This window comes from Pan troglodytes, chromosome 18 (genome assembly GCF_028858775.2).
Source record: "Pan troglodytes isolate AG18354 chromosome 18, NHGRI_mPanTro3-v2.0_pri, whole genome shotgun sequence".
NCBI classification, from domain to species: Eukaryota; Metazoa; Chordata; class Mammalia; order Primates; family Hominidae; genus Pan; species Pan troglodytes.
The window spans coordinates 11496570-11519355 of record NC_072416.2 but is presented as its reverse complement, the minus strand read 5'-3'; the positions used below and the strand labels follow the sequence as shown (position 1 = coordinate 11519355).

The 22786-nt window shown below is 55.6% G+C and overlaps 1 protein-coding gene across 5 annotated transcripts; it reads left to right on the top strand.

The window, feature by feature from the left end:
• The first annotated feature begins 6944 nt into the window (after positions 1-6944).
• CARHSP1 (calcium regulated heat stable protein 1) lies at positions 6945-21112 on the top strand. Of its 5 annotated transcripts, XM_063796610.1 has the most exons (5): positions 7913-7954; positions 9565-9585; positions 16658-16822; positions 17514-17636; positions 20706-21112. In XM_063796610.1, exons 3-5 carry the CDS (start codon positions 16665-16667, stop codon positions 20866-20868), a joined length of 444 nt encoding a protein of 147 aa, XP_063652680.1. In that variant the 5' UTR covers positions 7913-7954; positions 9565-9585; positions 16658-16664; the 3' UTR covers positions 20869-21112. The 5 variants fall into 5 exon arrangements, with proteins under 5 accessions (XP_001138086.1, XP_001138007.1, XP_063652680.1 ...); XM_001138086.8 differs by lacking the exons at positions 7913-7954; positions 9565-9585 and adding an exon at positions 6945-7038; XM_001138007.6 differs by lacking the exon at positions 9565-9585 and having other exon boundaries at positions 7428-7954.
• The last annotated feature ends 1674 nt before the right edge of the window (positions 21113-22786 follow it).

The window sequence follows — 22786 nt, the reverse complement described above, 5'->3', positions numbered from 1 at the left end:
GAGCGGGAGTCTACTCCATAAAAATTTCCTGAGTGCCTACTGTATACAGGCCCCATCCACCAGTGATTTCCCTCTGGAGAGAGATGCTTCGGTGGCCACTGGCAACACAGCCAGCATGGGAGCAGAGGCAGCTGGCCAGCTGCGGGGTCCCACAGCTACGGGGTCAGGGGAGGAGAACTTGCCAGAGGATGTGCTGTTTGGGCAGAGTCTTGGCCAGAGGTCAGGAAAGAGAATATTCTGGGCAGCTCCGAGCATGGGACAGAAAGCGACAAGGGAAGGCCGGCAGGGGCACTCATCTACGTGAACAACTTGGGGGCCTTCAAAGTACATCCGGTGAGGAGGACCATAGGGAGGAGGGGGACCAGCAGGATAAGGATCTTTAGGAGAGAGAAAGAAAAGCACCCTCAGATCAGTGGGCTCACTATATGCCAGGGACTTAGCTCAAAACTTAGGCCCGGATGCAGTGGCTCACACCTGTAATCCCAACACTTTGGGAGGCCAAGGCAGCAGAGCACCCGAGATCAGGAGTTCGAGACCAGTCTGGCCAACATGGTGAAACCCCATCTCAACTACAAATACAAAAATTAGCCGGGCACAGTGGCGCACGCCTATAATCCCAGCTACTCGGGACGCCGAGGCAGGAGAATCACTTGGAAAACAGATTCTGAAAGATTCGGTAAATTTCCCAATTCCACACCAACATGGCCAGGCAGCCCCAGGGCCAGGACAGCCTCTGCCTCCTGCTGCCTCCACGCTCAGCCTCGGTTGTCTCTGGCCACGGGCAGGAGCGTCATACCTGATGTGGGGGAGTCATTAGTCTCATTTGGCGACTTCCTTGCAACACTTTAAGAGAGAGTACAGCATGTTGAAAGCCCCACTGCCCAATGGTCTCTATTGGGTTCCGTGGCCCCCTGATTGGTGGGGACAGTAGGATTTCGGGGAAGGGTGGTGAGGACTGAGGGCAGCCCCCAGCTCAGCACAGAGACCCTCGTCTCCTCTCTGCTTCCTGTGGTCTCCAGAGTAGACTTCTTCCCGGTCCCTGCCAGCCCTGGCCCCTGAATGAGGGGAGCCCTCACCCGGGGATGATTCCATCCTGGTGCTCTGGAGGGCCTCTGTCCCAGCAACAGTGCCTGGGCAGCACCGCGTTCTGAGCTCTGAGTGCTCATGTGCTTATTTCTAGGAATTCTCATGAGGAGGCCCGGTTGCCAGGAGGTGTGAGGAGCTGGGGCCACACCTGGCCACCTCTTGCTGGGCCTGGCTCCAGTAGAACAGCCATTGTGATGTGTGCCTTCACTGTGGCCTCATCCTCACTTCATGCAGGAGGAGGGCAGGGGCTTCCTGCGGGCACGGCTTGAACAGCCTTTGGAGATGGCCCTGCTCCACGTTTCCACGGCCCCACATGGTGGGTGGGTGGGAGATTTCTGACGGCTGGGTAGGGAAACTGATCAAGGGTCTGAAATATAGTCCTGTTAGAGCCCAGCCATTCTGTTTGGAGGAATTTATCCTGAGGGAGCTAACCAGATGTATGTGAAGATCTAATTGTAGCATGTTCATGTCCTCTTAGGAATGTGGCTGGGCACGGTGGCTCACGCCTGTAATCCCAGCACTTTGGGAGGCCGAGGCAGGCAGATCACTTGAGCTCAGGAGTTTGAGACCAGCCAGGCCAACATGGTGAAACCCTGTCTCTACTAAAAATACAAAAATTAGCCGGGCGTGGTGGCACGTGCCTGTAATCCCAGCTACTCAGGAGGCTAAGGCAGGAGAATCACTTGAACCTGGAGGCAGAGTTTGCAGTGAGCCCAGATCGCGCCACTGCACTCCAGCCTGGGCAAGAAGAGTGAAACTCCATCTAAAAAAAGAAAGAAGAAATGTAGGTATGTATAGGTTCATATGTCCACACATATTCATGGTGTAAATGTGTGTGTGTTTACCTGCTCAAAAGTCCAGTCTGCCTCCTGCTTATTCAGCTTTATGAGCTTGGGCAAGGTCCCACTTTTTTCTTTTTGCCTTGAGACAGGGTCTTGCTCTGTGGCCCAGGCCAGAGTGCAGTGGCGTAATCATAGCTCACTGTACCCTCAAACTCCTGGGCTCAAGTCTTCCTCCTCACCTTAGCCTCTGGAGTAGCTGGGACTACAGGTGCTTACCACCATGCCTGGCTAATTTTTTCTTATTTTTAGTAGAGATGGGGTCTCACTATATTGCCCAGGTTGGTCTTGAACTCCTGGCCTCATGTGATCCTCTTGCCTCGGCCTCCCAAAGTGCTGGGATCACAGGTGTGAGCCACCATGCCTGGCCCCCACCTTTCTTTAAACCTCCATGCCCTCCCTGCCTCATCTGTAAAATAGGGGTAATAAGAAGCTCATAGGGTTGTTGTGAAATCAGATGACATAACCCAGGTGAGGGGTCTGCTTTTGATGTGGTCCATGAAGCCAGCATTCTTTTTTTTGCCTGCTTCATTTTCCCTTCATAATGAAGCCAGCATTATTATTGTAAAATGCAAATGGCTTGAATGGCTCAGAAGAGGAACTCCCAATTATAGACCTCATCCTCTGTGCCAATGGCAGGCCAAGGGCTTTACACAAGGATACAGCCAGGAAGGGGAAAGTCAGGATTAGATGCAGCCGTGGGGCACCAATCTGATGCTATCCCAGATCCTTTTTTTTTTTTTTTTTTTTTTTTTGAGACGGAGTTTTGCTCTTGTTGCCCAGGCTGGAGTGCAATGGCATGATCTCGGCTCGTGGCAACCTCTGCTTCCCGGGTTCAAGCAATTCTCCTCCCTCAGCCTCCCAAGTAGCTGGGATTACAGGCATGTGTCACCACACTGGGCTCATTTTGTATTTTTAGTACAGATGGGGTTTCTCCATGTTGGTCAGGCTGGTCTCGAACTCCCAATCTCAGGTGATCTGCCCGCCTCAGCCTCTCAAAGTGCTGGGATTACAGGCGTGAGCCACTGCTCCGGGCCTGGGCTTCCTGTACAGACTTGAAGTTACACATTTTGGGAAGGGTTAGGGACCGCCTCCTTCCCTGGGGATTTTGAAGCGATGGTCCCCCTAACACAGGTCGGGACCCCAGGCGTGATGTCTGAACTGGGGAAGCCTTGAGGGGGAATGGATGAGGGAGCTGATGGGGGGGATGCTCTCTGGCGCTGCCCTTCCCGGCCATCGCCACCAGGGGGCAGCACCGGGCTTCCATGAGTCCGCCTCAATTTCTCCCTCTTCAGGTTCTGTGCCCCAAACCCTGCCATGGGGCGAGGACTCCTCTCTCCCACCCCATAACCCACAGGCCCGGCCGGAAAAGGTGGCAAAGCCAGCCGAGGTCACACAGCACGGCTGCGGGAGAGCTGAACTAGACCCCAGGCCCTCAGCACACAGGGCACAGTGCCCCACCAGGAAGCTGCATGGGTCAGGGCTTCTGGAAGACTGGATTTTTGTGTTTTTTTTAAACCTCTTCATCCCCCAGGCCGGGCGCGGTGTCTCACGCTTGTAATCCCAGCACTTTGGAAGGCGGAGGCGGGCGGATCACGAGGTCAGGAGATCGAGACCATCCTGGCTAACCAGGTGAAACCCCGTCTCTACTAAAAAATAGAAAAAATTAGCCGGGTGTGGTGGTGGGCGCCTGTAGTCCCAGCTACTCGGGAGGCTGAGACAGGAGAATGGCGTGAACCCGGGAGGCGGAGCTTGCAGTGAGCCGAGATGGCGCCACTGCACTCCAGCCTGGGCGACAGAGCTAGACTCTGTCTCAATAAAAAAACAAACAAACAAACAAACAAACAAACAAACAAACAAAACACCTCTTCATCCTCCAAATAAGGCCTGGCACAGAGGAGGATGAAGTTGGTCAAACTGTGGGCTCTCTCCGAGCTGTGTGACTCTGAACAGGTGTCTTCTCCTCGCCGAGCCTCAGTTTCCTCCCCTGCAAAAATAATACCTTCTGCTGAGAGTGTTATGAGCTGGGCGCGGTGGCTCACCCCTGTAATCCCAGCACTTTGGGAGGTCGAGGCAGGCAGATCACCTGAGGTCAGGAGTTCGAGACCAGCCTGGCCAACATGGCAAAACCCTGTCTCTACAAAAATACAAAGATCACCTGGGTGTGGTGGTGCACAACTGTAATCCCAGCTACTTGGGAGGCTGAGGCAGGAGAAGGAGGAGGTTGCAGTGAGCTGAGATTGCACTCTGGCCTGGGCAACAGAGCAAAACTCAGTCTCAAAAAAAAAAAAGAAAAAGAACAAGAAAAAAAGATTGCTCAAATGACTGAAGAATGAAAGAAATCCATGGGTCGGGCGCAGTGGCTTAGCCTTGTAATCCAACACTTTGGGAGGCCCAGGCATGAGGATCACTTGAGGTCAGGAGTTCGAGATCAGCCTGATCAACATGGTGAAACCCCATTTCTACTAAAAGTACAAAAATTAGCCGGGTGTGGTGGCATGCACCTGTAATCCCATCTACTTGGGAGGCTGAGGCAGGAGAATCGCTTAAACCCAGGAGGCGGAGACTGCAGTGAGCTGAGATTGCACCACTCCACTCCAGCCTGGGTGACAGTGAGACTCTGTGTCAAAAAAAAAAAAAAAAAGAAAGTTATCCACGTGAAGCACTTACCTCCATACTTGGCACATGGAAAGCTTGCAGTAAGTTGGCAATTAATATTAACATATTAACAAGAACCATGACAATCAACTCAATTAGCAGAGTCACAAAGGCCAGGGCAGGGGGCAGGCCACCCAGGAATGCAATGAGCCTGGAGTTTTGGCAGCTAGGGACCTGGGGAATCCCGTGTGGGGCCTTTCCTGCTATGTGATTTAGGGCACCGGGCTCCCGTCTCTGGGCTACGCTTTCTTTTGTGCAATGAGGAAGACTCTGTGGCCAGGGCTGTTTATGGGAAAAGGAGATGGGACATTTTTTCCTTCCTACTCATCTTCTTTTCCCAGAAGGGCCCAGCTTGAGCAGAGGCGATGAGATAATAAGGAAGAAGGAATTGGAGGAATGAGCTGTACCTGTAATTATTGCACAATCCGTGTGGGGGGTTGGGTTACAGAGGGGCCTGGAGATGGGGCAGTGGCTTGTTCCTGCCTGGGGAGGGGCTGGCTGCCCCCAGAGCCCTGCCTTCCTCACTCTGGCTCAGCAGTGGGGTCCCATATATCTCATCTGCATGTGGACCCTGGAGTCCTAGGGTGGGGACTTGCAGGGTCATACTGGGGCATCCCCTAACCTCTCTGGGTTGAATTTCCGGCTCCGCTAACCTCCCAGACTGCCTTACCTGCCAGCTTGTGGTTGGGAGTGGATGGGTCGGGCAGGATGGGGGTGAATGAGGTATAGGGGCTGCTGTAGGCACCACCCTCCCTACTCCAGCCACATTGCTTACTCAGGGAGAGAAAAGTAGGGGGAGGAATTCTTGTTCCCAGGAACTGATGGAGGACCCCCAGCTGAAGGGAAGAGGGTGTTTCAGGGCCATTTCTTCCCCAGCAGCTGCCGTCTGTCCATCTACCATCCCTGCGTCCCCTTCCCTCAGAGCCTGGAGATCTGCCTGGTGGAGGAGGAAGGGCCATCTCCAGACTGAGAAAGCCTCAGGGTGTGGATGTGATGGGAGAATGTGGTTGTGTGTGCTTCCACCTGCGTGTATTTGTGTGGGAGATGTGTGTGTTGGGTGTGTGGAGTGTCTGTGTGTCAAGCAGCATTTTTTTTTTCTTTTTTAGAAACAGTCTTGTTCTTGTCACCCAGACTGGAGTGCAGTGGGGCGATCTCAGCTCACTGCAACCTCCACCTCCCAGGTTCAAGCGATTCTCCTGCCTCAGCCTCCTGAGTAGCTGGGACTACAGCCACGCACCATCACGCCTGGCTAAATTTGTGTATTTTGGTAGAGATGGGGTTTCACCATGTTGGCCAGGCTGGTCTCGAACACCTGACCTCAAGTGATCCTCCTGCCTCGGCCTCCCAAAGAGCTGGAATTACAGGCGTGAGCCACCGCACCCGGCCTCAAGTAAATTTTTGTGTGGACAAACATTTTTATTTCTCTTGGGCGCGCAGACACCTAGGAGTGGAGTTGCTGGGTTTTATGGAGACTCCAGGGCTCGTGGTTTGAGGAATCGCCGGGCTTTTTCCACAGCAGCTGCGCGGTTGTTCCCACCAGCCGTCTAGGACGGTTCCTTGCCTGGCTTGGACTAGTCGGTTTCGCTGCTGGGCCTTTTCCCCAGTGGCCCCAATAGGGGCTGCAGAGTGAGGCAGGCACAGTCCTCACCGCCCCCTCCGGGGGCCCTGTTGTCCCGGGCGAGCTCCGGGGACCTCTCTCCTTCCCCGCGCCCCTCAAATACCAAGCTGACCCTGGTCCCGGGATCTAGGCTCGCCTTCAGGGGCTGCTCTCGACTGGCCGTGCCCATGGGCTGGTCGTCTCTCTGTGCCTCAGTTTCCTCTCCTGCAAAACAGAGGTAACATTTTTTACCTCCAAAAACAGGACTCAAGGAAGGCTAGAAATGAAACAAGAGAACAAAATCAAAATCCCCAACGAGAAAATAAAACCCTGTTTTTCTGGTGTGTGTGTGCGTGTGTATGTTTTCTTTCCCTTTTCCTCCTTTCTGTTTTTTGCTTGTTTTCTTCCGTCTCTCTTTTCATTCCTTTATTTCCTTTCTGCTAAAAGTGACGCGCTCCGGGCTTATACAGATTCTAGAGCCAAAGGCAGGTGGGAGCCGCACCTGGCGCGCGTGGCGAGGGGAAGGAACTGCACGGGCGCAGGGACACAGTTCCCTCACTTTGCAGGGGCGTTTTCTGCTGGTGGGTGCAGCCCAGCTCCGCCCCGCCCCGCCCCGGCGCCTACGTCCCGCGCTCTGCGTTCCGCTCTCCCGCCAGTCTAAGGCGCGGATACAAAGGTCCTGTCCCGGCTACTCCCTCCGCGCCCGCCCCCACCGTCCCGGGCTCCTTCCTGCAGCCCCATTGGCCGGGAGCTCCTGGGGGCGGGGATCGGCGCCCCACCCCCTCGGGCCACGCCCCCTCCCGAGCTTCGCGTTCTCAGTCGGAGCGAAGCGGCTGGCGGAGCAGAACGGATTGCAGGGTAGGGAGCTCTTCTCGGGGACCCCAGGATAGGCGCCCCTGGCCCGAGGCCCCGGGAGCCGCAGGGGTGGGGCCTCGGCCTCCTCTGCCTCCATCGTCCCCCATCCTGCAGGGTCTTCTAGCTCGGCAGAGGAGGGTTCCGGGCTGGGTTTCTCGGGGCCTGTTTGGGGAACGCGGGTTGCTCCTCCCCAGGGGAAGGGGTGGGTGTGGCAACAGCGGCAAGGATTCTAGGCGGACGTCGGGTAGTACTTCCCGCCTGGCCACCTGTTCTCTGCGTGCAGGGCAAGCTCTTCCCGCCCTCCCCGCTGCTTTTGCCTTTGGGCGGGAGCCCTGGACGGGGGACTCGCCGGGCGGTGGGGCGAGGCGCGGGGGGCGTCGCACGCGGGAAGCAGAGCCACCCCCCGCCGGGCCTGGCCGCGCCAGCTGTGGCTCGAGGTTGGGACGGCGGCCAGACCCGGCGGGGGAGGTGGGGAGCCGTCCTGGCGCCGCGCGATTAGCCGCATCTGGGGGAGGAGGAGCCGCCGGGCGCGCTGGGCCCGGGTGTTTGCGCCCGGATGGGGGTGGGGGTGCCCTAGGCGCTGGAGAAAAACTTCACCCGCGCCCACAGGCCCCCTTTCCGCAGGCTGCGCTGGCGGTTCAGGTTTGCAGGCCGGAAGTGAAATGTTCTTTTTTGATTTTTAAAAAGGAAGCCTCCGGCCCCATGGTTTTCTGGGGTTGGAGTGGATGTGTGTGCTGGGGGAGGCGGAGACGTCCCGCTCCAGGCAGGGCCTCGGGTCTTATAGGTGGGGAAATCTCTGCCAAATAGGAGGCCTCTCGGAGCCTCAGTTTCCCCATCTGCAGACTGGGCTCTGACTTCTTCTGGCATAACAGGGTGTGTGAGAGTAAAAGGAGGCAGCTAGCCCCGTGCCGGGAGACACGTAAGCTACTGTTTTTTAACTTGCCCTTTTAATATTTCTCAGTCTCTCTGTGCCCAGTCTTGCCCCTGTCATTTGCTTGCCACTCTGAAGCCAGAGGGAACTTATAAAAACAATCCGCTTAGATCTACCCCCCGCTGAAAATCGTCCACCGAAGTCCCATTGTCGTCTAAGTCCCCAACTTCTCAGCAGGGCTTCCTGTTACCTTCCGCCACTACCTTCTCCAGCCTCTCTCTGCCTCTGTTCTCCCTCCCTTCGGGCCTTTGGCCCTCCTCTGGGCTCGGGGTCCTCCTTGGAGACCCCACCGCCCTCTGCACTCCCTGGGTGGCCTCGGTGATGACCGTGAGTTCTCGATGCTGGTCCCCTCAGCGCAAGAAAGCGGCGCAGAGCCCGGCTGGGAGTAGATGTTTTGCATAAGCTGAGCTAGGCCCAGCGTGCGTGGGGCCATGGGGTGGGGTTGAGGGTGGTTGACGGTGGGTCCCCTAGGTAGGGGATCGGTCTTTGTTCCACCGAGTGGCAAAGCCAGCGCATTTGGTTTGTGTTCCATCAGCAGGGGCAGGAATGGGAGGGAAGGTGATTTCAGATGGGCCCGTGCCTGACACTTCCACCATCAGCCGCACAACTATTGTGGACTGAGCCCGCCGTGCGCTTGGCATTTTCGCGGCACCATCTGCACAGCGTCCGAGCCCTGCGACGCAGCACCGTTCCTGTCCCCTTTGACAGATGAGGAAACTCGGGTGGGGCGGTAAAATCGCCTGGCAGGAGTCACAGAGGGAGTGGGGAGCAGTCAGGGCTCAATCTCAGGTCTGAGCCAAAGCCCCCCGAGAATGGAGAGAAGGATGGACGGATTGAGTGGGGGAGGAGTGTAGAGTAGGGTTCTTGTTGAGAAGGAGGGCTTCGGCTTCCCGCAGGAGGGGCAGTCCAGGCTGAGAACTGGGGCGGGCGCTGGGTCCCAGGTGGGTGGTGGCGGAGGGGTGACCGTCTCCCTGCTGGGTGGGGTCGCCCGTCCGGTCGAGGCCGTCCGGGGGTGCTAATGGGGGCACAGGCAGCGGCAATGTTGGAGGCCCCCTTGGGTTCCCGGTACACTCCTCGGGTTTCCGGCCTCTTCCCAGCACTCAGGGGCTCCTGAGGGCGGAAGAGCTATTCCCAGCTTGGCGGGGCCTGGAAGGGGGCTCTGGGCAGACGTAGGCGCCGGGCTGCACCTTCCCTGCCCGCCTGTTTGCACTTCTCTGTGACTGTTGGCTTCAGGTCCTTAGCCAGCGGAGGGCTGACTCCGGCCTGGCTGCCCCCTCCCCTTTGCCTCCCGTCCCTCCCGCTGGACACTCCAACCCCCATCCCTTCGTGTCCCTCCCCCTCCTCTCTCTCTGCTCCTCCCTCGCCAGACCCCCCGCTCTCCCCGGAACAATGGAGGGGAATGTGGCTAGGCCAGCCTGACGCTGCTGCGTCAACCTCTGGCTCGTTCTCGGCTTCTGTCGCTTCCAGGGACCCTTCTATCTGGGCTCAGCTGACCCGCCCCGCCTCTCGGCCCACGTGCCGGCAGTTCTCCCAGGCTGGGGCTCAGCTGCGCTGGAGACTGGGATGGGTCAGCTCAGTGTCTCTGTCTGTTTACAAAGGAGGAACCCAGGTGCACTAAGGTAACTTCGCTACTCTTCTAGAGTCTCACCCCGATCCCTGCGCCATTTCCCTTCCACCTCCTGCACTGGTAAGCCTTGGGCTGTGAGATGGGCCAGTGTAGCCGGGCTACTGCCCTGTTCCCTGGGTCAGGGACACCTGCCTCACTGGGAGCGCCTTAGAAATGTAGAATCTTGGCCAGGAATCTCGAGCCTGTAATCCCAGCACTTTGGGAGGCCGAGGTGGGAGAATCTCTTGAGCCCGGGAGGTCGAGACCAGCCTGGACAACATAGTGAGACCTTGTCTCTACAAAAAATAAAAAAATTAGCTGGGTGTGGTAGCACACGCCTGTAGTCCCAGCTACTTGGGAGGTTGAAGTGAGAGGATCCCTTGAGCCCAGGAGGTTGAGGCTGCAGTGAGCCATGATTGTGCCACCAAACTCCAGCCTGGGTAACAAAGCAAGACCCTGTCTCAAAAAAAATAAAAAAGAAATGAAGAATCTCAGGCCCCACCCCACACCTGCTGAATGGCAATCTGCATTTGAACAAGATCCCCAGAGATTCCTGACTGCATTAAAGTAGGAAGTAGAATCACTGGCTTAACTCTGTGCCTTAGTTTCCTCATCTGTAAAACGGGGCTGCTAAAACTGCCTCCCCTGTTGGGTCGATGTTTACATGCATGCAGTTGATGTTTGTAATCCCCCAACAGGGCCTGACACAGAAGTCTGTGGACAGTGGCTGTAGGGTGTATGAAAGCACTACAGCCTGCCCCATCCCCATAGTGCGGGCCACTATCCACCCACCACACCTGCCAGCAGTGGGCTGGCTCCGGGCTGGAAGCTGCCCCAACACCATGCCCAACCCTGGCCTTCCCCAGCCAGCATCCCATGGAAGGCTCAAGACACCCTTATTTTGCAGAGCAGGCTTGGAGAGGTTCTCGCTTTGCCAAGAATGAGGTGTCTGACTTGAACTCTTATCCCCCTGCCTTCTATCATCCTGTCTTCAATAAAGGGGCTGAAGCTATTAATAATGGAATCTCTGGCTGGGCACGGTGGCTCATGCCTGTAATCCCAGGACTTTGGGAGGCTGAAGCGGGTAAATCATGAGAGGTCAGGAGTCCGAGACCAGATTGGCTAAAATGGTGAAACCCCGTCTCTACTAAAAATACAACAATTAGCTGGGTGTGGTGGTACATGCCCGTAGTCCCAGCTACTCGGGAGGCTAAGGCAGGAGAATCGCTTGAACCTGGGGGGGCGGGGGTCTGCAGTGAGCTGAGATTGTGCCACTGCACTCCATCCTGGGCAACAGAGGGAGACTCTGTCTCACAAAAACAAAAATGAATGGAGTCTCCTTCAATGAGCTCCCTCTTACTAGAGTGTAAATGGCTGATAGCACTGCTAAAGCCCTCCTTGCAGTAAGCACAGGGCTGCTTGGCTCCCATTGATGTGGGTGGTGGGTTTTCAGGCCAGGAGGGCAGGAAGTTGGGGAGTGGGTAACGGGGGCTGCATGATTGGGCCGTAAGTCTCCAGACATGGGGGCAGGCTGAGCAGGGGCTGGGAAAGCCAGTCTTGGTACCCAGCTGAACTCCAGGACCTTCCAGGAGGAGCTGCAGAGCCTATGGAAAATTCCCAGGCTATTTTGGGCCGAGGCCCCCTTCTCCCAGCCGACACACCCATCCCTGGGGCAGTCAGGGTGGGCGTGGCTTCCTGCCCCCACCACCCTGGGCTCCCTGCCTTGGCCGGGCACTCATCAGAGCCTGGGGGCTGACTGGGGAAGGGGGTGCATGGCCAGCTGGGCACCTCCTGGTACAGCCTCTCCCCCTTACCCTGCTGGCTTTTTCTCCGTAGCATTTCTGCTGTCTGACTTACTCCGTATTTCACCAGGGTCTTTGTTAGCCGGGCGACCCTGGGCAAGTAACTTGACTCTTTGTGTCTCCGTTCTCCCATTAGTGAATTGGGGATAGAATGAGCTGAGCTGTGTGAAGTGTTGTAAAGTAGTAAGCAGAATGGCCCCAGGACACTGCTGTGGTGGTAGTAGTCATGGTCTGTCCCACTCCCTTATCTGTTGGTTCAATAGGAAGTGGCAGAGTTCATCAAGGTCCCCTGTGGCAGCACAGGTGCCCAGCGTGCTGTGCGGTGAGGTGAGGCTCCCCGCTCCATGGACGTGTGCATACAGACGGCAACAAGTTCACGCATGCATACACGTGTATGCGCTCAGATGCAGAGACAGCCATGTGTGGGCACATATGTATGTGTACACATGCGTATACACACAGCACACACATACACATGTGCATACACCTACATACCTGTGCACAAACGAGCACACATGTACATGCAGCCTGGCAGTCATGACACCTTGGGCGTGACATTTGGTCGAAGTTTGTTGCAGGCCAGAAGCTCATCTGAGTGGCGGATCTGTTTGCAGCCTTCCTCCCTCCCCCAGCTGTGGGGAGCTGAAGGCTAGTCACAGAGGGCAGGCCCTGTCTTCTGCTGGGGACACTCCAAGGCCATGCCTGGTATTGCTGGGAGAGCAGTGGCTGGCTGGAAGCTGGGACTGTGCTGGTGGGCGGGGCTGCTGTGTGCCCCCATCCTTGTGTATGTGTGTATTGTGGAGGGGACACAGCAGCGGCTGGCCAGGGACTCAGAGCTGGCTTCTGGGTGCCTGGCTACCCGCCCCCCAGTTGTTTTCTTTCCAGCTGGACTTTGCCCGGCCCTCCCCCGCACTGAGGCCATTCACTCCTCTCTGCTGGGCCTACTGGGGAGTGAGTGGCCCTTGGACAGGCCTACTCTGGCCACCCCAGCTTGGCTTCAGCCCAGATGGGCCATGAGAGGCTGGATAAAGCTCCTGGGTCTCCCAGGTGGCACTGCCCCCGCCTCTAGTCACGTCTGCTCCGTGCCTCAGTTTCTTCCACTATCAGGTGAGCAGGAATGTAGCCACCTCCTGCTGGGCTGGGCATGGTGCTGAGTGCACACCAATGCAGTGGCAGCCAGCTGGGGCTTTGGGTCCTAATGCTGGCAAAGAATGAGGCTTGGAAGCTGGGTGTGGTGGCTCACACCTGTAATCCCAGCACTTTGGGAAGCCAAGGTGCGCCGATCGCTTGAGCCCAGGAGTTTAAGACCAGCCTGGGCAACATATTGAAACCCTGTCTCTACAAAAAATACAAAAAATGAGCTGGTTGTGGTGGCACGTGGCCGTAGTCCCACAACCCAGGAGGCTGGGGTGCGCAGATCACCTGAGCCCAGGAGGTTGAGAGGCTTCAGTGAGCCATGGTCGCGCCACTGCATTCCAGCCTAGGTGACCAAGTGAGATCCTATCTGGAAAAAAAAAAAAAAAAAAAAAGCCAGCCTTGTGGCCATTCCTGGACCGTCTGGAGACCCTGCTCTGTGCCAGTGCCTGTGCTGGGCCCTTGGGACACAGAGGGGCCCTGTGCTGCCCTCAGACTCCTCACCCCTACAGGCCATGAGCTTCCAGTGGCATCTGTGAAGGATTGGGTGCACTTGGGGTGTTAAGGGGGCTTGGGTGGAGAAAGAAGGGGGTCCCCATTTTGGGTCTCTGCCATTCACCCAGGGGAAAATGGGTGTGACAAATGGAAGATGCAAGGATGACGGTGGTGACAATGACAGTGATGATGATGATGACGCGGCATGATTCCTGAGCGGGCCCTGCCCTTTCCACCACCTCTCCTGCCTCCCATTCCTAGTCCCCCACCCATCACATGGTTTCCCCACTGGCCTCAGTCCCACCTGGGCCCTTGCCAACCTCAGGGCCTTTGCACAGGCTGTTCCCCATACCTGGAACAGCCTCCCTCCGTTTTGCAAATGGTACCCGTTTCTTGCTGTTCAGGGTCCTGCAGGCACCCTGATTAGCATGTGTATTCCCACCCTTCTCCCCCTATCCCCTTCTGTCTGTTTCTTTACAGCCCTTTTGGGATCTGTAATGATCTGGTTTATGTTTATTTAACTGTTTATTCTCTGGCTTCAAGTTCAGCCCTTTGTCTCTGGGGCCTTGAACAGGGCTTGGTATTGGGCACGTATCTGTTGAGTGACTTTATGATGACAATTATAACAACAGTCGTAGCTGACAATTACTGCTCACTGGACCTGGGCGGACAGTGTGCCCAGTGCTTAGTGTGTATTATTTTGTTTTCAGTTCAGCCTGATGGTGTGAAATCGGGACTATTATAATTCCCATTTTCCAGATGTGGAAACTGAGGCCCAGAGAGATTAAGTAACTTGTACAAGACCACACAGCAGGCAAGGGGTAGGATTAGAAGTCAGCTATGCTTCATTAGCCGGGCGTGATGGCGGGCACCTGTAACCCCTGCTACTTGGGAGGCTGAGGCAGGAGAATCGCTTGAACCCAGAAGGTGGAGGTTGCAGTGAGCCGAGATTGTGCCATTGCACTCCAGCCTGGGCGACAGCAGGACTCCATCTCAAATTAAAAAAAAAAAAAAAAAAAGTCAGCTATGCTTGACTCCAGGAGAAAGGAGGGAGGGAGACTTTGGATAGAACAAGGCAGGGCAGTGTCTCTAACTGTGGAGTTGCAAAGCCACTGTTCCCGTCTGCTGTCCTGGGAGGCCTGGACAGGGCCCTCCCCTCCCCGGGCCAGCCTCTTTCCTGGAACTCTGGGCGTTGAACATTCTAGGACTCTATGACCTGTGCTGGTGGGTCATGCGGGGGCCCTGGCCCCCACGCCAGCAGCTGGGGCCTTTTTGAGGTGGGGGCTCCCTGGACTCAGGTTCCTCCTTGGCCGCGGCTGTAGCTGAGAGAAGGGACAGGAGGTAGGATGCCACCTCCTCCAGAAGGCAAGCCAGCCACCAGCTTCCCAGCCCGACAGAACTGAGGCCCAACGGGAGAGTGCAGCAATGTCCGGGGAGGGGTTCTGACATTTCAGGGATGGGGCATCCCTTCTCCTCTGAGCAGTCGGGCCTGGTTCTTGGGTGGCTATGGTTGAAGGCGGTTCGGGGGGTGTGGTGGGATTTTTGGGTGATGTAGGTTGAAGACTCCTATAAATGAGGGGACTGGGGTGGCAAACTGAGGTTGAAGGTTGTGAGAGCTTCATTTCTTTCCACGAGCAGCTGGAAACCTGGATTTTGAGGAAACCCCCTGGGATGTTTAAGATAGTTCAGGCCGGGCATGGTGGTTCATGCCTGTAATCCTAGCACTTTGGGAGGAAGAGGTGGGAGAATCCGTTGAGCCCAGGAGTTTGAGATCAGCCTGGGCAACATAGTGATACCCTGTCTCTATTTAAAAGAAAAAAAAAAAAATTAGGCATGGAGGTCAAGGCTACAGTGAACTCTGATTATGCCACTGCCCTCCAGCCTGGGTGACAGTGAGACACTGTCTCAAAAAAATAAAAGTTATTTTTTTTTGAGACGGAGTCTCACTCTGTCACCCAGGCTGGAGTGCTGTGGTGTGATCTCGGCTCATTGCAACCCACAGCTCCCTGGTTCAAGCAATTCTCCAGCTTTGGCCTCCCGAGTAGCTGGGATTACAGGCACCCACCACCACGCCCAGCTAATTTTGTATTTTTAGTAGAGACTGGTTTTCGCCATGTTGGCCAGGCTGGTCTCCAACTCCTGACCTCAGGTGATCCACCTGCCTCAGCCTCTCAAAGTGCTGGGATTACAGGTGTGAGCCACCGCACCTGGCCCATGCTTCAAATCTAAATTTGAAAACCCCATGGGACCTGAGTCAAACCTATCCAGGGCTGCTGCTGTCCCTACCGGCTGTGTGGCGTTGAGTGGTGTCCTGAGTTAGGCTTCTCCCTACTTCATCTCGTACCCCCATCACCAGCCCTGCGCACGTGCCAAGTGATGCCCACCCAGCTGCCCCACTTTGCAGATTCGGAAACTGAGCCCAGAGAGGGGAAAGGACTTACCCAAGGGCCTCTGACTGCTGGACTGTTTCTCTTTCCCGTGAACCTCGAGCTGAGGCCGCGTTAGAGCCAACACCTTTGTATTCAATGTTCAGTGTTTATTGTGTACAGCGAGTGTCCTGCTCTTGAAAAATTGTCAAAAGCACAGCAGCAGCTAGGGAATTCCCTCCAGCCCTCCAGCTGGATTTACGGGTACATACTAGGGGTCACAGAAGGAATTTGATTTCATAGCAGCGCGGCGACCCGGGCTGTGTGGAAATTCACTGGGCCTGATGGAGCTGGATGCAGCCTTGGAAATTCTCCCTTTCCCTTTGGGCTCCCACAGCAGGCCCCCCAGTCCTGGGTGCAGGCTTGTGACGGCTGCTCAGGGATCCAAACGTGGCCCCTGAGCTCTCTGCGATGTGTTCCACAGTTCCCTGGAGGCAGATGCCGCGTGAGGGTCAGTTTTTGCCCCTGCTTCCCTGTGGTGTCTGGCTCCCAGCAGCGTCAGGGAGGGTCCGTGGAGTGGCTGAGTTTGGATCTAGGTGGTTGGCATTAAAATCTCCCTGGCTTTGGGTTTTCTTTTTTGAGACAGAGTCTTGCTCTGTAGCCCAGGCTGGAGTGCAGTGGTGTGATCTCAGCTCACTGGAACTTCCGCCTCCCAGGTTCAAGCAATTCTCATGTCTCAGCCTTCAAGTAGATGGGATTACAGGTGCCTGCCGCCATGCCCAGCTAATTTTTGTATTCGTATTAGAGACTGGGTTTCCACATGTTGGCCAGGCTAGTCTCGAACTCCTGACATTAAGTGATCCGCCTGCCTCGGCCTCCCAGAGTGCTGGGATTGCAGGTGTGAGCCACTGTGCCTGGCCCCTGGCTTTGGGTTTTCTGCTCACCTTCCTCACCTGCCTTTTTCCCTCCCACAATACTATGTGTCCCAAGTGTGCCGGCATCCATGCCTTGTGTTGGGGACACAGAGGGGACCGATGCCATCCTGGTCATGGGGGAGGATGTGGTATTTTCATGAAGAGCTATGATCGAGGGGGCCCCACGGTTGCTTCAGGAGCCCGGAGTAGGCATGTGACCTCGCCAGGCGTGCTCCCAGACAAGGTGACAATGGTGCTGAGGTGCCCGAGAGGAATGAGCCTCAGATACTGGACTGTCAGACGTGGACATGGGGGTAAGCACAGGGTCCCTACCTTGCAAGGCACGAGCCCCTGACAGCCTCTTCTCCTTCCAGGTCAGCCATGTCATCTGAGCCTCCCCCACCACCACAGCCCCCCACCCATCAAGCTTCAGTCGGGCTGCTGGACACCCCTCGGAGCCGTGAGCGCTCACCATCCCCTCTGCGGGGCAACGTGGTCCCAAGCCCACTGCCCACTCGCCGGACGAGGACCTTCTCGGCGTGAGTCTGGAGCGGGCAGGGGACGCGTTCTCAGATGGATCTCTTGCCTGAGGCCAGAGATTCACTGTGTCTCTGGTCATTTTTGGGCCTATGTCCCGGACTGTCAAATAGGCAGACCTGGGGCTGGGCTGAGGGTGAGAAACTAGGAAGGCGCCTTGTAAATTCAGGGTACTGCCTAGCCCAAAAGAACCTGTTACCAGCTGGGAGTGGCAATGGGTGGGCAATTGCTGAGGTCAGAATCGCTGGGCTTTAACCACACATGAGAGTCTGTTTCCCTGTAAGACTGTGAATTCTGCAGCTGCAAAATGGGCACAGCACCAGGGCTGCGAAGGACCCACACGATGCCTGGCAGATGCAGGTCTCAGGCCCTGCGAGTGGAGGATGCTTGTGTTATTAATAGTAAATCATTAGTTTCTGGAGGGATGTTCAGTGATGTTTTAGTTCAACTCCCTCTTTCCAGGAGGGAAAACAGGCCCGAGAAAATTTGCCAGGGTCATCCAAAGAGTCCTTTCCCCCAGCATCTTTGTGAGCGGCTCCCAGGGTTGAGGGTTGTGCAGTCCTCAGCCTGTGTGACTGTACATGGCGGTCCTGGCTAGGGCTTGATGGGGCACAGCTGTGGGCAGGGGCTGGAATGAGCTGTGTGTGCCCAGGAGCGCTGATGGGGCCCCTGACATTTCCCCCTCTCTGTCAGGACGGTGCGGGCTTCACAGGGCCCCGTCTACAAAGGAGTCTGCAAATGCTTCTGCCGGTCCAAGGGCCACGGCTTCATTACCCCAGCTGATGGCGGCCCCGACATCTTCCTGCACATCTCTGAGTGAGTCAGCAGCGGGTCTGGGTGGCCTGGCTGGGGTGGGCGCTTCCTTGGCCCTGTGGAGGTGGGGATGGTGTGTGACTCTGATGGGCACTGGGTGTGAGGACGAATGGCTGGGCCTGTGTGACTCTGCCTGTGGCTGGTGCTCCAGCTGTGCTCCTGTGTGTGTTGGGTTGGGAATGGCTGGGCCTGTGTGACTCTGCCTGTGGCTGGTGCTCCAGCTGTGCTCCTGTGTGTGTGTTGGGTTGGGGTTGTGAGACTCTACGGAGCTGTGTTGGGGGATGTGAGGCTGGGGGCGACACGGTACCTGTGATTGTCCCTGGGTGTGTCTTTGTGAATAGGTGTGTAAGGTTTTGTGTGTGCTGGGCGTGGTGGCTCACGCCTGTAATCCCAGCACTTTGGGAGGCCAAGGTGGGTGGATCACGAGGTCAGGAGATCCAGACCATTCTGGCTAACGGTGAAATCCCGTCTCTACTAAAAAAATTAGCCGGGCATGGTGGCGGGCACCTGTAGTCCCAGCTACTCGGGAGGCTGAGGCAGGAGAATGGTGTGAACCTGGGAGGCGGAGTTTGCAATGAGCCGAGATTGCGCCACTGCACTCCAGCCTGGGCAACAAGAGCGAGACTCCATCTCAAAAAAAAAAAAAAAAAAAATTAGCAGGGTGTGGTGACAGGTGCATGTAATCCCAGCTACTCGGAAGGCAGAGGCAGGAGAATCACTTGAATCCAGGAGGTAGAGGTTGCAGTGAGCCGAGATCTCACCATTGCACTCCAGCCTGAGTGACAAGGGTGAAACGCCATTTCAAAAAAAAAAAAAAAAAAGGATCGGGCATGGTGGCTCACACCTGTAGTCCCAGCACTTTGGGAGGCGGGCGGATCACCTGAGGTCAGGACTTCAAGACCAGCCTGGCCAACATGGTGAAATCCTGTAATAACAAAAATAAATACAAAAAAAAAAAAAAAAGCGGGGAATGATGGCGAGTGCCTGTAATCCCAGCTACTTCGGAGGCTAAGGCAGGAGAATCACTTGAACCCAGGAGGTGGAGGTTATGGTGAGCCGAGATCGCGCCATTGCACTGCAGCCTGGGCAACAAGAGCAAAACTCCATCTCAAAAAAAAAAAAACAAAAAAACAAAAAAAACCAGATCTGCCCAAGATCACATAGCCAGAAAGTGATGGAAATGGATCTGGGGGTGCCCGACTATGCTTGTGGGAGACAGGGTGGTGTCAGCTGTGTATGGTGTGTGTGCGCGTGTGCATGGTGCATGTGTGTGAGCAGCAGGGACTGCTGGGGTGAGTCCGAGTGCCCATTATATCTGGCCAAGGACACCCCATGAGGCTGGGGAGCCCTGTTTGGCCTGGGGACCAGTCCAGCTTCCTGCCCTCCTTTGGGGGAGGTGGACTGGTGAGGCTGGGGGCTGTCCTGCCCCTTTGCTCAAGGAAGGAAGTTTGGGGTGGGCCTTTCTCCTGCTGCATGCTTACTGACGTCCTTCCTTCCTGAGTGTCTGAAAACCCTTGGGGAGTCTGGGGTGGGGCGCACACATCCTAGGGCTGGGCTGGAAGGCACCCAGCCCCCCATGCTTCACCTCTGATCCTCTGGGCAGCCTTTAGACAGGGGAGGACCCTCGATCTGCACCCTTGTCTCTACCTGCTTCTTTGGCCTAAGCACCCTTAGTCTTTTACTTCAGGCAGGGGCAGACAGAGTCCTACTCTGCACAGCATACCGGCTAACACGGAAACCACATTTCTGAAAAGAGGAGCCCACTACAATGGGGGAGTTACCCCTCCTTTGCCCACCCCTGCCCCATGCTTACCTATCAGACCGGCAGGCAGGAGAAGAATACCAAGGTGACGCATTTCACATATGAATGCATACATGGATGTGTAAGGGTATTTCCATACTGCCTCGTCCCAGAAAGGATTTTGAATCAGTAAGGAAGACATAGAGGTTGGGGCAAAGAAATATTTAGGAAGATGGAAATACTGTGATATCTGGTTCTGCTGCTGGAAGTGGGCTGCAGATTTATTTCTGAGCTCCCTCGTGACCAGATCAAAGAGGGAAACACTCTTCACCATACGATTCTCCAATCAAAACAAACCAGTTACTAGGGGAGCTGGCTGGCCCTGGCATTTAGCATCTGAAGGGGGTTTTCCTCTGGGGGGGGTTTCATCAAGGGGACATCAAGATGCCAGTCTCATGTGAGAGGGTGACTCATATCCCCTAGAAAGTAAGGGAACCTTCCTGGGGGTGGTCACAGGGAGAGGCCCCTCCAGGAACTAGCTTCAAGCACCAAAGGGACCTTCTTGAAGGCTCTCTGGGAGTCCAGGCGTGGTGGCTCATGCTTGTAATCCCAGCACTTTCGGAGGCTGAGGCAGGTGGCTCACTTAAGGTCAGGAGTTTGAGACCAGCCTGGCTAACATGGTGAAACCCCGACTTTGCTAAAAATACAAAAATTAGCTGGCTGTGGTGCCTATAGTCCCAGATACTTGGCTGAGGCAGGAGAATCACTTGAACTCGGGAGGTGGATGCAGTAAGCTGAGATCACACCACTGCACTCCAGCCTGGGCAACAGAACAAGACTGTCTCAAAAAAAGGCAGGCTGGGAAACTGGGGAATTTGAGAACAAAGACATGGTGTGGTTTCTGAGACTCCTGGAACCAGGGGCTGCCGTGCTGAGGACCTCAGGAAAGCCCTGCCCAGGCCACCCCTCAACTCGGATTCTCACTCCATGATGGCCTTGTTTCTCTCTGGCTTGGACTGGCTGTCTTTACTCTTCCTTCACAAGCCCAGGCTCCCTCCCACATTTCATGTCACCATGTGAGCACCCACAGGTGGCTGAGCTCTTTCAGTTCCAGCATCAAAAGTCCCAGGGAAGGAGCTGATTGGGCCAGGGCCTCCTTGGCTGGGACAGAGGCTGGGGGCAGTGTGGCAGCTCCCTCTGGTGGAGGGGCAGTTCTTTGGAAAGAGGTTCCCGGTGGTTGGTCAGATGGTGCCTGCTGTGGTGGCTGGTGTCTTGGGGAAGGGAGCCATGTCCCAGTGTGAGCCCTGACTGCTTTATTTATGCCCCCGTAGCGTGGAAGGGGAGTATGTCCCAGTGGAAGGCGACGAGGTCACCTATAAAATGTGCTCCATCCCGCCCAAGAATGAGAAGCTGCAGGCCGTGGAGGTCGTCATCACTCACCTGGCACCAGGCACCAAGCATGAGACCTGGTCTGGACATGTCATCAGCTCCTAGGAGATGGTGGAAGCACCCCTTGTCCTGTGCTTGTGGGAGACTTTGCGGGGAGGAGGCAGCAGACACTGGAGATGACATTCTTCCACACGAGACGGGGCTTCAGCCGGGCATGGTCCCTTTCAAGTATCTCCTGGAGGAAGGGGTATGGGGGGCAGGTGTGGGGTGTTCCCGGCCATCAGCACAGCCTATGACCATTGCAACAACCTCTCCCCATCTGAAGAGCATTAAAAGCATTTAAAAAGGAGAGGTGCCCACTGGTGGCTGAGTGGAGGTTCCAACCCCATCCCAGGGCGTGGATCAAGGGTGGTATTTCTCCAGCTGCTCAGACACATGGGCTCAACCCACAGAATCCCTCTTCCTCCTGGAGCTGGAGGCCCCAGATTCCCAGATCTGGCCCCCTGGCAGCTGACAGGGACCTTGCGTGACTTCTCCAAGGCAAATTTCCACCTAAGTGCCCCTTGCGCCTCTCCTGGGGCCTGGGCAAAGCAGTTTTCTAATTCTTGGCTTGGTTGGTTGTAGGGGAGCTGGCTTGAAGTGGGTGGGAAAAGGCAGGGGTGGCGGTCTTTGGATTGGACGGATGTTGCCTTCTGGTGCCTTTGCAGTGGGAGGCGGCATAGCTGCCTGTCTGGGGAAGACAGTTCTCCCAGCACTCCCACACCTGGGCACAGCAGGCTGGTACTGGGAGGCTGAACCCCTCTTAGAGCCTGACCTTTTCATCTGCCTTCTGGTTGTGTCACCATCACTCAACAGCCATTTCACAGCCCCTGTAATTATGGCGGCGGGGGGTGGGGGGGGGTGGTGGTGGGAAGGGCTTGTGGAGAGGACAGAGTCTTTGTTTAAAAACTTTGTCCTGATCCATCCAGAAAAGAGTAGGTAGCTTGCATCCTGACAGCCTGGCAAACTCAAGAAAGTTGAAGGAGAAACATACCTTTGGAGAGGGGTTTTTTTTAAAACTAGTGTTAAGAAATGCTTAGGGATTTTTTTTTCTTATTTTTCATAACTAAAGCTTTCACCCAGAGCCGGCTCTGTTTGCACTTTGCTGCCGACATTGCAAACTTTTTGGCAGGGTGGGAGACTGAGTCTCATTCTGTCACCTAGGCTGGAGTGCAGTGGCCCGATCTCAGCTTACTGCCACCTCTGCCCTCCAGGGTTCTGGCAATTCCGCCTCAGTCTCCTGAGTAGCTGGGATTACAGCCACCACACCTGGTTAATTTTTGTATTTTTAGTGGAGACCAGGTTTCATCATATTGGGCAGGATGGTCTTGAACCCCTGACCTCATGTGATCTGCCCATCTCAGCCTCTCAAAGTGCTGGGATTACAAGTGTGAGCCATCGCGCCCGGCCTGCAAACTTTTTTGTAGGTATTTCTGGTAAACAAATCCTTAGGTTATCTTTGCTGTGATTGTGGTTTGGCTTTAGTCATGATTTAAAAGTAGAAATAGCTAGGCATTATTTTTTGAAATATATGACCTATACGTAGTCAAGAATCCACTCAACAGAGGGAAGCAAACCTTTTGGAAACTGGCTTTTGGGCAGACAGTAAACGTCCAGTTTGATGCTGGAAGCATGAACAGCTTCATCAGGTAGGTACTCCTCAACTCTGATGAGTTTGTCCTTTCAGCCTTAAGGGGGTGGAAGGGAGTTGTTTGTTTGAAAATAGCAAATACGCATGTTGATTGCGAGTGTGTGGAGACAAAGGCAGTTCCCACCACAGTTAGGTCCTGGCCATTGTTTCCTCGCCTGCGACGCTCCTTGTACTTCCTCGATGCTCCTGATGCTCCTTGTACGTTCTCACCCTCCTCTCCCGCCTCTGCCTTCTGCTGGGTCAAAGGTGGCCTTTTTCTCTCCAGCCTTGAATTGTTCCCTGGTGGCTTCCCAAGGGCCCATCTGTTGGTACAGTCCACACTTCCAAAGCCAA